Source organism: Nomascus leucogenys, chromosome 3, assembly GCF_006542625.1.
Source record: "Nomascus leucogenys isolate Asia chromosome 3, Asia_NLE_v1, whole genome shotgun sequence".
Classification (NCBI taxonomy): Eukaryota; Metazoa; Chordata; class Mammalia; order Primates; family Hylobatidae; genus Nomascus; species Nomascus leucogenys.
Window position 1 is genome coordinate 130,857,231 of NC_044383.1, and position 16,227 is coordinate 130,873,457.

A 16,227-nucleotide genomic window follows, 5' to 3' on the forward strand; every position below is an offset into this window, starting at 1 on the left:
AGACTGGTCCACAGGAGAAAAAGCACACCTTCTTGTACTTTTTAGTGTTTCTTACATAAAATAGATGTGAGTACAAAAGTCTTTAAAATAAGTTATAATATATATACATTTAGTAGAATATTGAATTTAGGAGTGAACACAAAAAGTTGATAAATCTGTTAAAATGTAAAGGTTTGTTATTTAAGGTATGTTTATTCCTTTGTGTTTTTTAGTTTTTTTGAGTTGGGGTCTTGCTATGTTGCCCAAATTGGTCTCAAACTCCTGGCTCAAGTGATCCTCCTGCCTTAGCCTCTCCGGTAGATGAGATTACTGGCATGCACCACAGCACCTAACTACACCTATTCCTTTGACAAGTCATGAAGGAAGCTTTGTTTTGGCTCATTCTTTCTTAATAAGAAGGGAAGTTCTTATGAAGATCATAAAATTAATTCATATGAGTTTATTGTATCATTTTAAAAAGGAAATTTGTGTTTATTGATTTATATATGCATGATTTATGTTTATATGTGTATGTAACCCATTCTTGCAGGAACGGGTTAACTACATGCTTCTTAAAATAATCTAATATCATATGTAATGCAGAATATTAAGATCAGAATACTAAAGTCATCGGAATTCAGGAGACAACTAATCAGATTCATGTCCTTTTGAAATTTTTTTAATCTGCATGGTTCAGTCCTCATTACCAAAGATTTATTTTAAGTAAAAGAACACTGTAGGCAGATGAAAGTTAACCTCTTGCCTCTCTTTGCAGATCTCTTTAAGGAAGTGGCAGGGCCAACAGAAATGTGTGACCAGAGGCAGCTGGGCCTGTTACTTCATGATGCCATCCAGATCCCCCGGCAGCTAGGTGAAGTAGCAGCTTTTGGAGGCAGTAATATTGAGCCAAGTGTTCGCAGCTGCTTCCAACAGGTAAGCATGAAGGATCACTGGTGTGTAGGATGTGTTGGGGAAGGGTTTTGAGGATGTTCTGAGACATGGAATAGGGAACTCGGGCTAGAGCCAAATACTGGAAGACTTTGGGTACCTTCCAACAAGTGGTGTATTTTATTTCCTAAGGCTCATTTGCTTCAAAAACTAGCAACCCTTGCAAAGAGACTTGCTGTTTTTCTTTGATAAAATCTACAATCTTTAACCTGTGCCATTAGATTGCTGTTTGTCCTGCCCTTTTCCTGGCCTGCTCTCCTATCATTCCTCTCCTTGCTCTCCGCTTTCCAACTGCACTGTTGTATTTTCCTTGATTGCTGCCTCAGCAGTGCCTTTGGACCTGTGTCTGCTGTTTAGACGTTCTTCCTTCCCCATTGCCCACTAACTCCCTTCTCATACCTAATCCTTATTTGATCTTTAGATTTTAGCTTTAACTCTCACATCCTCTGAAAATCTTTCTCTGACCTCTTCAGATAATGCCATATTTTCCTATTATATTCACCTAATATCATCCACCTCTTCCTTCTCATACTCAGTACAATTATAATTACACACTGAATTATATAATTCATGGCTCAGTATTTGTTTCTTCTCTAGGAACCTAAGCTCCATGAAGACAAGGACTGTGGCTATCATTTTACTGTTATATCCTCTCTTAGTTCGTTCAGGCTGCTATAACAAAATACCATAAACTGGGTGGCTTTTAAACAACAGAAATTTATTTTCTACAGTTCTGGAGGCTGTCCATGATCAAGGTGCTAGCAGATTCAGTATCTGCTGAGGGCCCACCTTCTGGTTCATTGCAACCTTTCCTGCTGTTTCCTCATGTGATGGAAGAAGTGAATGATCTCTCTTGGGCCTCCTTTTTTGTTTGTTTGTTTTATACTTTAAGTTCTAGGGTACATGTGCAGAACGTGCAGGTTTGTCACATAGATATACACGTGCCATGGTGGTTTGCTGCACCCATCAACCCGTCATCTACATTAGGTATTTCCCTTAATGCTATTCCTCCCCTAGTCCCCCAACCACTGACAGGCCCCAGTGTGTGATGTTCCCCTCCCTGTGTCCATGTGTTCTCATTGTTCAACTCCCACTTACGAGTGAGAACATGTGGTGTTTGGTTTTCTATTCTTGTGTTAGTTTGTTGAGAATGATCGTTTCCAGCTTCATCCATTTCCCTGCAAAGGACATGAACTCATCCTTTTTTTATGGCTACATAGTATTCCATGGTGTATATGTGCCACATTTTGTTTATCCAGTGTATCATTGATGGACATTTGGGTTGGTTCCAACTCTTTGCTATTGTGAATAGTGCCGCAGTAAACATACGTGTGCATGTGTCTTTATAGTAGAATGATTTATAATCCTTTGGGTATATACCTAGTAATGGGATTTCTGGGTCAAATGGTATTTCTGGTTCTATATCCTTGAGGAATTACCACACTGTCTTCCACAATGGCTGAACTAATTTACACTCCCACCAACAGTGTAAAAGTGTTCCTCTTTCTCCACATCCTCTCCAGCATCTGTTGTTTCCTGACTTTTTAATGATCGTCATTCTAAATGGTGTGAGATGGTATCTCATTGTGGTTTTGATTTGCATTTCTCTAATGACCACTGATGATGAGCTTTTTTTCTATGTTTGTTGGCTGCATAAATGTCTTCTTTTGAGAAGTGTCTGTTCATATCCTTTGCCCACTTTTTGATGGGGTTGTTTATTTTTTTCTTGTAAATTTGTTTATGTTCTTTGTAGATTCTGGATATTAGCCCTTTGTCAGATGGATAGATTGCAAAAATTTTCTCCCATTTTGTAGGTTTCCCGTTCACTCTGATGATAGGTGTTTTTTTTGTTGTTCTGTTTTTGTTTGTTTTTTTTTTTGCTGTGCAGAAGCTCTTTAGTTTAATTAGATCCCATTTGTCAATTTTGCCTTTTGTTGCCATTGCTTTTGGTGTTTTAGTCACGAAGTCTTTGCCCATGCCTATGTCCTGAATGGTATTGCCTAGGTTTTCATCTAGGGTTTTTATGGTGTTAGGTCTTACATTTAAGTCTTTAATCCATCTTGAGTTAATTTTTGTATAAGATGTAAGGAAGGGGTTGAGTTTCAGTTTTCTGCATATGGCTAGCCAGTTTTCCCAACACTATTTATTAAATAGGGAATTCTTTCTCCATTGAGTGTTTTTGTCAGGTTTGTCAAAGATCAGATGGTTGTAGATGTGTGGCATTATTTCTAAGATCCTGGGCCTCTTTTATGAGGGCACTAACCTCATTCAAGAGGGCTCCACCCTCATGACCTAATCATTTCCTGAAGGCTCTACCTTCTCGTACCATCTCCTAAGTGGTTAGGTTTTTAACATATGAGTTTTGGGGGGGCAATAACATTCAGATTATTACATTTCCTGTGCCTTGAACATCATAACTACTTTAATAAATATCTGCTAAATAACTGAATTAAAATGTCCTGAGTTCTTTTTAAGACAAGATTTTAAAAATATATATACATTAATGATGTTATTAAACTGTCAGTTTTTTTCTTTGAGACTATGCATGCAAAAGAAAGATGTACAAAGTTTTATACTGATCTAAGTTACTAATTTTAAACTGAGAAAGCACTTTAGTTTCTTTTTAATGTTTACTGCATATAAAGACATTTTAGAAATGTTACTACTGATGTTATACATATGCATAAAGTACAAGTCTACAGATATTTTGGCAAAGCATATCCAGTGATTTATCATTGCTAGGGAAAAAAAAGGCTCACACCGTGTCTTTGAGGAGAATTGATGTCATGGGTTATTACATTTTATAATGGCCCTTTTTCTTATTTTAGAAATACAAAAAATATCAAATGCAAATTCTAAATATGATTTATAGTCATACATGTAGTTTCACAGAATGACCTCAACAGCAACAGGACGATAAAATTGGTAGAAATTTAGCTTTGCACATAGGAAAATTACTTAGTATTGGGAATTGAAGAGGGATTGGGGAGTTTTATGTAATTTATCCTGATAAATTTGAAAATCCTGCAAAGTACATCCATAGCAATATGCTTCCCGTGTGATGATATAATGGGACTAGAGCAGGACACACAAAAATGACAGCTTTTATTTAGCATTTATAATGGCCTTCAAGTTTGTAAAATTATCGGTGAGTCTTTCACAAGTTTTTACTGTCTGAGATGAAATTTTTTTTTTTTTTTTTTGAGATAGAGTCTTGCTCTGTTGCCCAGGCTGGAGTGCAGTGGCATGATCTCGGCTCACTGCAACCTCCGCCTCCCGGATTCAAGCAATTCTCCTGCCTCAGCCTCCCGAGTAGCTGGGACTACAGGTGCATGCCACCAGGCCCAGCTAATTGTGTGTGTGTGTGTGTGTGTGTGTGTTTTAGTAGAGACGAGGTTTCACCGTGTTGCCTAGGCTGGTCTCAAACTCCTGAGCTCAGGCAATCTGCCTGCCTCAGCCTCCCAAAGTGCTAAGATTACAGGCTTGAGCCACCACACCCGGCCAAATGAGTTTTACAGAATTATTTATGTAAAAAGATGACTTTAAATTGGGTGGTTTTGGTTTTTGCTTTTGTTTCTTTCAAAATCTGAGTATATTGAAGTCTTGGTATTTTTTTACTTCTTCCTATGTGACAATTTCTGCTTTTTCTAGTCATAAGTTCTAGAATTTTCTTGACTTGAAGAACCTTAAAGCATTGTGACTTAACTGACATGGAAAGAGTTATATAGTTTCCTCTTCTGCACAAATTTTCAGAAGATTATGAAGCAACACTTGCTACAGTTTAAATGAAGGCATTTCTTCACTTTTAATATATTTCTTTTTTCACCAGAATAACAATAAACCAGAAATAAGTGTGAAAGAGTTTATAGATTGGATGCGTTTGGAACCACAGTCCATGGTTTGGCTGCCAGTTTTACATCGAGTGGCAGCAGCGGAGACTGCAAAACATCAGGCCAAATGCAACATCTGTAAAGAATGTCCAATTGTGGGGTTCAGGTAAGGCGTGTCAGTGCTGGAGGAGGCTATTTTCTGTTCCCTTTGTGTAATCTCAGTGGTACGTCCATCCTCCATTCCCATTCATTCCCATTTGGAGGTTTGCCTTCTAAATAAATGGTATGTTCAATATGTCTCATCTATCTAAAAGTAGCATTTCTTTTTATAACTACTACATAAAGCATATTTTATTATTGTTGCTATTATTATTGTCATTTACACTACTTGGATCAGAACCAGAGATTTTCATGAATGTCTGTTTATTTAGGTCACAGAAATGATTCATGCATGAAAATTCTATGGCTGATTATAAATATATAACCCTGATGGAATTTGGTAAATATTCTGAGGTCTTGGGGTCAAACTTAGTAAGCAGGAAGCAATGTTTAATTACCAGCTGAGAAGTAATCAAATTACTTCGTGTCATTTCTGCCAAGTTTGATGTGAAGTCCATTAACCTGACTTCTTCCCGTGAGAAGCACTGCTAAATGCCATACTTTAATGTAATCAGTGTGTCAGACTCTTCAGTTTGTGACCCCAAAGCCGACAGTGCAGAGTCTATGGTTTGTCCTAAGGTGGAGATTTTTGGACATCCTGATCCACTCCTCTTAACATAGGTATACATTTGACTCTTGAATATATTATATTTCTCATCTGGGGGAAATCTGGAAAATAGCCCCAGTTTAATTTGGAAATCTATTATGAAACAACATAAGCCTACTCAGTAGGGAAATTCAAGATTTTATGTGTATCTTTTTTTAACTTTTTTGTTTTGTTTTGTTTTTTGTTTTTTTTTTGCTTTTTTGAGACCAAGTCTCACTCTGTCACCCAAGCTGGTGTGCAGTGGCATGATCTTGGCTCACTTCAACCTCTGCCTCCCAAGTTCATGCTATTCCCCTGCCTCAGCCTCCCGAGTAGCTGGGACTACAGGTGCATGCCACCACACCTGGCTGATTTTTGTATTTTTAGTAGGGACTGGGTTCCACTATGTTGGCCAGGCTGGTCTCAAACTCCCGACCATGTGATCTGTCCTCCTTGGCCTCCCAAAGTGCTGGGATTATAGGCGTGAGCCACCATACCTGGCCCTATGTGTATCTTTTATTCGTACCAGAAGACGAAGTACCAATATGGTGATTCTCTGAGGGACAGTCAAATCAGGAGGGCTGGGATTGGTTGTTGTTGTATGTTGTATCAGTATTAGTATCTTGAATTAAACAGAATTGCTTTCATTTGACTGACTTTATCAGCATAATAGTTTGTATAAAGCATATCGTTGCATTCTCTGTGGATGGCTAACATAAGAAATGGAAATTCAAAAGTTCTCTACTCTCATGCATTATGGTGTAGTTGGGAAGACTAAAGTATTGTGAGGTCAGAGGGCCTTGCTGCTATGCATTCTAAGAGGATGAAAAGACAGGTAGGTAGTGTGAAGTAGAATGAGCATTAGCCTGGCAGACAGCGAGGGTAATAGATGACTTCCAGTGGAAGTCAAAGCACAAATGTTGGAAGAAGAAAAATGGTAAAGTCACAGTTTAAATGCAGCAGGGTTCTTGGAATGGCTACATTTGGAGTATCTGGTAGACATAGATGTACAGGAGAGGGAATAGCTGGAATGTGGCAAGGTCAGTCTACTACTGGGAAGATAATTCAAATGAGAGATGTAGTCATCAAAGCTAATAATCACTGCTATTTATTGTTTATGTCAGACAGTGTGCCAAGAGGTGTTATATTTGTTATTTTAGTCACTTTTCATAACAACTCTGTAAGATTGGGAGTATTACCTCTACTTTACACATAAAGGAACTAAGACTTCAAGATTAGTCAACTTGCCCAAGGCCAGGCAGCCGATTGTGCAGAGACAAAGTTAGGATTCAAATCCAGAACTCTTTGTTTCTCCAGTTTGTGTTCTTAATCAAGATGGTTTTAAAAAGCAGATTAGATTTTTAGGAGAGGAGAGATTTAATATTAAGAAGTAATTAGATGGTATTGAAACGAGCAATTGATTTAAGGCCCTAATTATTAGACCAAAAATATTACTCTGGATATAAACTGTAATGTGAAGCCACAGGAAATATCCAGATTAATTGACTTGGGAAGAGACTGCCATATATAGATATATATATAAAATCTGCCATATATGGCCATTGGTATAACCTAGAGATGCCATGAGGGACCATATTTCTCAGCTTCTGATGGATGTAGAGACTGAAGGAGAGGACAAAATACTCTAAAAACATTACATATTTGAATGACCTTTAAAGTTTCATTTCTTAAATTAAAAATGACCTGAAGCAACTTTGCAGAATATTAAGATTTAACTGAGTTGTGGGTACATGGATGTTTATTATATTCTCCCTATTTTTGAATTAACTTGAAATATTTAATAAGAAAAATATGAAAGAGCAATTATAAAGGGTGAACAACCTGAAGTGTTAAATTTCAAGGGTTTAAGTTTCTGCTAGTACTATCAAACTGACCTGTAGATGTCTCTATGATAGAGATGTGAAGTTGACCAGCAGGTCAGAGATTAAGGTTATGGGAAGATATTCAGGAGATAGTGTATTGAGAAGTAGCTCTGGACTCAGGCTACTTGGATTTCAATCCTGGATCTATTGTTTGGTGCTGAGACTTTGAATAAGATACTTAGCCTGCTTGAACCTGAGTTTCTTCAACTTTAAATTCTATGAGTGTTTCCTCATAGGAATAGTTAATACATGAAAGTGTCTAGGGCAGTTCTTATCACAAACAGAGTAGGCATTCAGTAAATGTTGGCTGTTTTTGTTACTACCAATAACATCATTAGTATGATAGTAGCTAAACCTATGAGTGTGTTGTTGAGCATTTCCATGAAGTGGAAATGCCAGAAAAACCTGGTGTTGCTCAGTAAAAGGCAAGATTAGAGGGAGGTATAATAAGGGAGAAAACAGGATTCTTCAGAGAAATAAAGAAGCATAGTGTTGTGGAAGTCAAAGAGAAGGCTTTAGCAAGATGGTAGAGGTGTTAAGTGCATCAGAAAGATTCTTTGAATCAAGAGAAGTCATTGGGAATCTTAGAGAGGATTCTATCCGTGTCATTGTAAAGATGGCTCAGGAGAATATATAGGCTAATATGTGCAAACAACTTGTTTAAGAAATCTAGCTATAACTTAAAATATGTCAGGATATTGAAAATTGGAAGATGGTAAGTGATATATTGTCTTACTTTTACTTGCATTTATATTTTTCCTGTTTTCTACATTGAGAATATAGTACATCTAAAATTTGTCTTTGGAACGAAAGAGAAATATGTCCAGACTTGATACCTGGTTTAGGCACAAGACTGAGCAAGCAAAGGTTTCTTCAAGCTAATGGTGACTTAATTATTGCACAAAGATTACGCATGAAGGGAATGAATATAAGAACAATTCCAATAGTAAAATGGGGTCCAGTTGGAATAGGTCTGATTAGCTTAGTTGTAAAGAGATGCATCTTTCTCTGTGGCTTCAGAGAATGAATGGAAAGGCAAGTACAGAAATAAAGATAGAGGAATATGTCTATTATAGAATAATCTTAACTTCATTCAGACTGTCTTTCTATCAAGCTTCTACCCAAGATATATATATATATATTTTTCATTTTCCCAGAACTTTTATAAATACTGCTAGAGTTTTTCACTAATTACTTCCAAATAAAATGTTAATGAAATCTTAGATTTACAGAATGTTTTGTAAGCTGGGAATTGTTTCAGTTAGAATCATATACAATTCCTTAATAGTGGTTGCATAAATAAATTAGAGCTTTAGTTTTCTTTCTTGTAAACAAAGTGAAGGTAGGTAATCCAAGACTGTTCTCTGTGACCACCTCGTCCCTTAGCTCTGTTTTCATGCACTGTCATCCCTAACATGTGGCTTCCATCTTCAAAGTCACTTCATGCTAACAAAGTGACTCTTCTGGATGTCAGATCCATTTTCCAGTGGGGAGGAAGAGGTAGCATGCCTCTTCCCAGCTGAGTCAGTCCCTTGAAATTCCAATTAGAACCCCTACCCAATAACTTTGGTTTGTATTACACTGGTCACCAACATCAGCAAGAGAGGCTAAGAAACAGTAATTTTCTCAAGGCTCATTGCTAAAATGTGCTAACAGTACAAGGGTATGTTACCAATGAAAAAGAGAGAATGGCTATCTGCCAAGGGAGTATTCAGCAGAAAACAAAATTTCATTTAGAAAGAAGATGTCAATCATACCTGTCAAGCCATGCTGATAGGCTAAGAGATGTATGTGTTTGTTTCAAACCAATAGCCTCCTTGGCAAAAGTAAGCTGGCTGTAGTATATGCAGAATGATTTCCTTAAGATTGATTTGCAAGTGATTTTTCAGGTCATTTTAGAAGCTACTCAGCACTTAGTAGTTTACAGCCACACAACCTTTAAATTTTGCTTCCATTTTCATTCTGTTCGTTCTATCATTTAATTTTTTTCTGTAGATGTGGGTATAATTTATGTTCTTAGTTCTACCAGCAATGCTGACAGAATAGATTTCGGACAAGATGTTTTCCACTCAGACCCATAGAAACTTATCATCTAAGGTTTTGCTTTTGTAAATAAGATTCTGCAAGTAGAAGTCAATGTGCAGTGTCATTCTTATGCCAGAGATTTTAAAACACCATTTCCATTCAAGGATGCATTGTGATCAAGGCTTTATCTAGTTTTTCCTTTGTTACACAGTATTTCTTGATTTCTTTTTTTTCTAGTGACTAATTTAAACCAAATATAAAAGTGCTCATTGTTAAAAACTGTATCTTTGTGAGGGAATTTTAAAATTCGTTTCTTATTGATGGTATAATTGATATTTTAAAATTTGATGTTTCAACTTAATAGATATAATTCTTTTCTTGTTTATCATTTTCCATTCATATTCAAGCATTAAAGGAAATCTCCTGACATGTATATTTGTCTCCCTCTCATATATAAACAGATAGAAGCATATTTCAGAGACTTGAGCTCCAAAATTTTATTTTATTTTTTTTTTTGGTAATTTGGATGAATGAAATTTCTTACCACAAATTTAGACCAAATAATAGTGATGCAAGCCAATACATTTCTTTTCTTTTTTCTAGGTATAGAAGCCTTAAGCATTTTAACTACGATGTCTGCCAGAGTTGTTTCTTTTCGGGTCGAACAGCAAAAGGTCACAAATTACATTACCCAATGGTGGAATATTGTATACCTGTGAGTACTAACCCACTGTTTTGTTTTTAATACATTGCCATTGAATTAACTAGTATCTAAAATTTTATTGTTTATTTAGACTTAATCTTTTTTGAAAAAATATCACTTTGAAGATTTTTTTGTTTTCTTTTAAGTAAACTCACTTATGTTGAATTAATTAGTGTAAAAAATCTATTAACTTTTTTTTAACATCTGTGTTTTGATTTTAAACTTTTTTGGTAGCAAATTCTTTTAAGAGCTGATACTGACCTACATTGAAAATGATACTATGTAATGAAAAATCATGTTTCTTTTAGACATATTTATGCTTTCATAGTTAAATACCATATTCATATTAGCAAAAATACAGAAAATGGAGATATTAAAAATATAGTTCCTAACTCTAGCTCCTGAATAAACTACCTTCTAATTTTTCCATATCTCTGGTTTTAAGATTCTATTTATATTTATATTTATGTATCTTTGTTCCTGATATTTTTCACTCGACATTCCATTTTGTCACACAGTATAATTTTTTTAGTCACAAAATTTTTAATTGAGTGAATTACTACAGTTTACCTAACCATTCCCTGAAATTTGGACCTTTAGTTTATTTTCAATTTTCTGATGTTATAAATAACACTCTTACAAGGATCTTTGTGAAGGTAGCTCATTCCAGATATTATGTAAATTACATTGCAATAGAATAAAGCCTATAAGTAGGTTGTTTGAGTCAATGAATATGAGTATTTTTTATGGTCAAAATACTTGATGTCAAGGTTTTTTTCAAAATAGGTTTATCCCAATTTACGTTATTATCACACTTTGATAAAGTTTCAATTTTACTATAGCCCCACCAGTATTGGACATAAGTTCTTGTTCCTTTGATTTACAGCTATTTTTTCCTGAAGTTATCCTCATGTTCTATTAATGGCTATTCTTTTACTTCCTTCCAAATAATGCCCAAATGTATTCATCAAGCTGTCTATTTTCTTTGGTTTAGGGAATTGAGTTACTTTTTTGGATCATAAATTGACAGAAAGGCTACAATACTTATAAAATATACACATATAAATCTCACACTCATAGGTATCTTATCTCAAATAAATAAGTGCCCTGTGTATGGAGAGGAAATCTCTAGAAAATATTGCTGAATTATAATGGAGGAAATGCCCATATCACATAGTAGCTTTAACCAGGAAAAAGAAATCTCCCCAAGAAAATTTGTGAGACATCATTTATTACTATTATTAACTTATTTATTCACTCAACAAATTAATATTGAAATTTTGCAGGTGTCAGGCCCTCTTGTCAAAGATAAACAAAACCAGACACTAGTTAAAGTGGTAAGGACAGATTTTAATCAATAATATACTGATTGTGCACATATACTTCTGTTTGTACAGAGGTGACTGGGTGTTTTCAGGAGGGAATAGACTGGGGAAACAAAAGAGGGACTTGAGCAGAGGCAAGGAAGTGAAAAATGACAAAGCATTGGTCAGCATCAGTTCCATCAGACCAGCTGTGTCTGTGAGCTGGCAATTGTCAGAGTTAGGATTCTACCATTCCAGAGAGACTGGGAGACAGGGGTCCTATCCTTCCTGATGATTACATTTCAAAGAAATGGCTTTCAGATCCTTGAGAAAGACACTCCTGAGTTGTTGGAGATACATCCACATCTCAAAGGGACAGAGGAAGGATTCCCCATTTTAAGCCCTTTTCAGTAAATGCCCTAAGAAAGAGTGAGCAGGGACCTGTCTTCAGGTGTTGGCTAGAGCAAACAGTAAATTCTTTTGGCAGCCTGGAGTTTGTTTTTCAGGCAGACGCTTTAAGGGGGCAGATGCCTTAATAATCCCTTTTTTAAGGGTCATCCTAGGGATGTGGCCTTGAACTATTATAAATTATGTTCATGTTTGTTTAAGTCTTTTAATGGAGAAGTGGGTGGAAGGGGATGGACAAAATGATCTGTGCTGAAAATTTGCAGCTTTTATAGGCCAAGGCTTCAGTAGACAACAGAGCTTACAGGAGCCAACACAAATTTGGTGAAGGAGAGAATCCTTGTCAGTAATTTCAGCTCTGATAGTGTACCAGAGTATACCCAGAAAGATAAGATTGTGGACTTCCTGCTACTCTCCCTTTAGGAGGAAGAATGTGTGAGAATGAACAAGGAAACAAATAAATTGGGTTATTATACATTGCAGTAAGTGCGTTTAAGGAAATGAATGGATAATGAGATAGAATGATTAGAAGAAACACTTTAGATAAAGAAATCAGTCAGCTTTGCCTGAATTGACATTTGAGTTGAGACCAAAGTTTCAGAAAGATTCAGCCTTGTAAAGAACTAGTAGAAGCATGTTTCAGAAAGAAGAAACAAAACATACAGTGGTCTGAGATGGAAAAAAGGTTAGCGTGATTGGGCTACAGAAAGTGGAGCCTGTTCCCCAAGGGATGCATGGAAAGGAGCACTGGTTACACAACTGGAAGTGCCCAGTGCAAAATGAAACTGGGGGGCCCCTTGTTTAACAATTATTAAGACTTCCAAGGTGGCAACATCAGAGGGGTAAATCAAGTTCAAGGCCCTTCTGATTGTAGGGCCCTGTGCAACTGCATAGGTCCAATATCTTTGAAGCCCACCCTGAGGTTGGGAAAGAGGTGGGTGTAACCAGGGAACAGAAAGAAACCAGGACGAATTTGACAAAAGAGAGACAATAGTAGGAGATGGAATTAAAAAGAAAGGCAACTATCAGATTGTATAGAACCCTGGGGATCATTGTCAGGAATTTGGATTGGGGAAAAATATCATAGTAATATTTACATGAATAGCTATTATAGAAATTTAGAAAGCTGATTATAAAATGCTATTATCAAAATATCATAAAGTAAATATATGTTGTTATAGTAAAGATATATAAAATTACTATTTTTCTTGGTCTTAAACATATAATAATTCTTAATGGCTTTACAAAATACCTAAACAATTTGAAACCCACATATCTTCAACAGTTGTCATCCAGTGGGTGCATACTTAAGAATCACTGATACACATATGAATTCCAGTCTCCAACTACCAATTTTAAATGAAATCTGTAAGTTACCCAAAACTGTTCTTGTTGCATAGTCTTTCAAAAGTCACTGTTATCATTTCCAAGATTGCAGCTTATCCTGCATTATACAAGGATAGCTTCATTTTTCAAGACATCCTTTGCCCATTTCTGAGGCTTTGTAGTGATCTTATCAACAGCCTACTTATAAATCACCTGTGTGACAGGTCACTTTCTGCATTTGACCCTACAACTTTTTGTAAAATAACTAGAAATGTATGTAAATTGAATCTTTAAAAAGATACTTGCATTTAATAGCAATGAATGACCTGATTTAACTGCTTTCTGAAATTTCTTTCTTTTCACCCACATTCTTTACATTTGCTCTACTCTTTTAAGTTTTATTTATGCCTCATCCATCTTTTACTCAACATTTCCTAAAGTCATTTCACGTCTGCCTTAGAAAATGAACTCAAGTATGAATTTGTTTGGTACAGTGATAATAAGCACCACTTGAGTGTTAAATGGATCAGACCTTCCCATATGGACCTTGATGTTTTCATTCTTCAGACTGCATCTCCCTTTTTAGTTAAGAAGATGCTCCAGTCACCTTAGTGACTTCATCTCTTTCCTTTTCAAAGTCCTTTACAGCTGACTCTGAATGTTTCTATTTTTAAGAGCTTTCCACAATTTAGAAACCTTATTTTAAATCCACGAAGCACCCTAAATATTTTGCCAATATATCTGCTTATGATTTATGGTAATGTTTTCCTTTAGCTGTAAGAAGACTAATGGTATATGAATGAACTATCATGACTCATGAAAGTATTTTATGATATTGATAATTTATATGTATATATAAATTATCTGAAGAAATGTAGCATAATTTTTATTTCTCTAGGAAATGATTTTTTGTCTTATTTCTCCCTACTATTCTATAATCCAAATTTGTACATTTAAGAATTCTTTCATTAGGCTTAATAAGAGTTGATCTTCAAGAGACAGCATGACACAGATGATATTTAATGCCTGTCATCATTCTGTCTCCATATGTCCAAATCCCACCTTCTCACAAAAACAGCTCAACTCCCACTTTGTGTGTGAAATCTCTCCCAGCTCCTCCAGTTTCACCCTCATCAAAGCACTTAGTTCAGGGGTCTCTGCCAATAGCCTCTACTTTACCAATTAGCATTTGATTCTATGTTCCCTTGTATCATTTTCTAACTGTGCGGGGTTTTTGTCTTCTCAATTATCTTTTTACCTCCTTGAGGACTGGGATGACTTTTATACTTTTCTCCCTGTGTTAGTTAAATTTGCCTCATAAAAGCCAAATGAGCTCATATCTGACTTTATACATACTAGTTATAGAATATTAAAGCTGGAATTAAAGCTCTAAGAGATCATCTAACTTATCTTAATTTTGAAGAAAAAATTAAGTCTTAGAGAAGGTAAGCGGTTTGTGCAAAGTTAATGGCATGGATTTAGTGACTTAACTCCATTAGGGAAGTACACGCACACACACACACAGTTAGCACATTGGAAAATAGGGGTTTATGTATATCCGTGCTGGAATATTACATTTGTTGAATACCCTTTTACATACCAGGCATTTTGCTAGGAGTTGGAAATACAGAGAAAATTTCATGAAGGAGAAAAAATATCTCTATGTGGAGAAATTCAACAAGACTGTAATATTTTTTAGAATGATAAACTTGTGAATCAAGACGATAGTCAATTTTTTTTTCGTATTATCCATGCACTAAACCTTTGAATGCAGGTATTATCATTTTTTTAAATAAATGGTTATATCTTATATTAAAGATGTTCAGATTTAAATTTATTTTTTATTTATGAAGATTTAATTTCATCGTGAAAATTACCCTACTCAGATCTTCTTTAAAATCATCTTTGTAGTAAGTAACCAAAATTTAATTCAAATTAGAAACATTTTCATAAGTTGTTAGAGCATATAAAAGATAGCGTGTGGTTTTTTTTTTTTTTGAGATGAGATCTATTCTGTTAGTGAATTTCAAGTTATCTGTAGCCACATGCTGTACATTAGGTCTCCAGAATTTATTCATCATATAACTGAAAGTTTATACCCTTTGACCAGTCTCTTCTCTTTTCCTCCACCCCCCAGCCCCTGGTAACTACCATTCTACTCTGTGCTGTTATGAGCTTGACTTTTTTTTTTTTTTTAAAGATTCCACATATAAGTGAGATCATGCTGTATTTGTCTTTCCATATCTGGGTTATTTCACTTAGTATAATGTCCTCCAGTCTCATCTAAGTTATTGCAAATGACAGGATTCCCTTCTTTTTTTATGACTGGATATATTTCACTGTATTTTCTTTATCCATTTTTCTGTTGTAGGATACTTAGGTTGATTCCATATCTTGGCTATTGTGAATAATGCTACAGTGCACATAGGAGTATAAATATCTTTTGAAGATAATGATTTTATTTTCTTTGGATATGTACCCAGAAGTGGGATTACTGGATGATATGATAGTTCTATTTTTAATTTTTTAAAGAACCTTTAGACTGTTTTTCATAATGACTGAACCAAAGATAGTTCTTTAAATTGGAGAGTTCTTTAAATTTCACATGATTTATAAAAGTTCATACAATTGCTGACAGTGAGAGAGAACTGGATAGGGTTAAATACTAAGGAGAATGGAAAATGTTTAGAATAGCTACTAGGGTCAATCTTGAGTCACACAGAGATGAGTAAACTAATTGCTACCTTGCCACTAGAGTGCAGCTGAGGTTAATTGGCAAGGATTTGTAGTTTGTGACTCCATCATTGCTCAGCAGCTTTGGAATTAAAAGATGAAAAGTATATTTGAAGGCCAAGGGAGTGAAAAATTCAAAGGTGTTAATGACACTGTGGTTGATTTGAGGTATCCTCATGCTGAAGAAATCCCAAGGTGGGATAAAGGGCTAGACATCAAGATGATGGGGAAAGAAGAGGTTTATTTATAATATAAGAAGTGAGAAGAAGAGTCAGAAGATTCCAGTCAGTGAAAGATTTTTTCAAGTTAGAGATTTTGGACTAAAAGCTGTTTTAAGTTATGATGA

General features: G+C 35.5%; 1 protein-coding gene across 3 annotated transcripts in view; it reads left to right on the forward strand.

The window, feature by feature from the left end:
- Positions 1-16,227, forward strand: part of UTRN (utrophin) — a 573,765-nt gene that overhangs the window by 513,806 nt on the left and 43,732 nt on the right. For all 3 annotated transcript variants that reach the window (XM_030809793.1, XM_030809794.1, XM_030809795.1), the window contains 3 exons: positions 755-912; positions 4,757-4,923; positions 10,014-10,125. In XM_030809793.1, the coding sequence (XP_030665653.1) occupies positions 755-912; positions 4,757-4,923; positions 10,014-10,125 (437 nt within the window). The remainder of the gene's footprint in view (positions 1-754; positions 913-4,756; positions 4,924-10,013; positions 10,126-16,227) is intronic.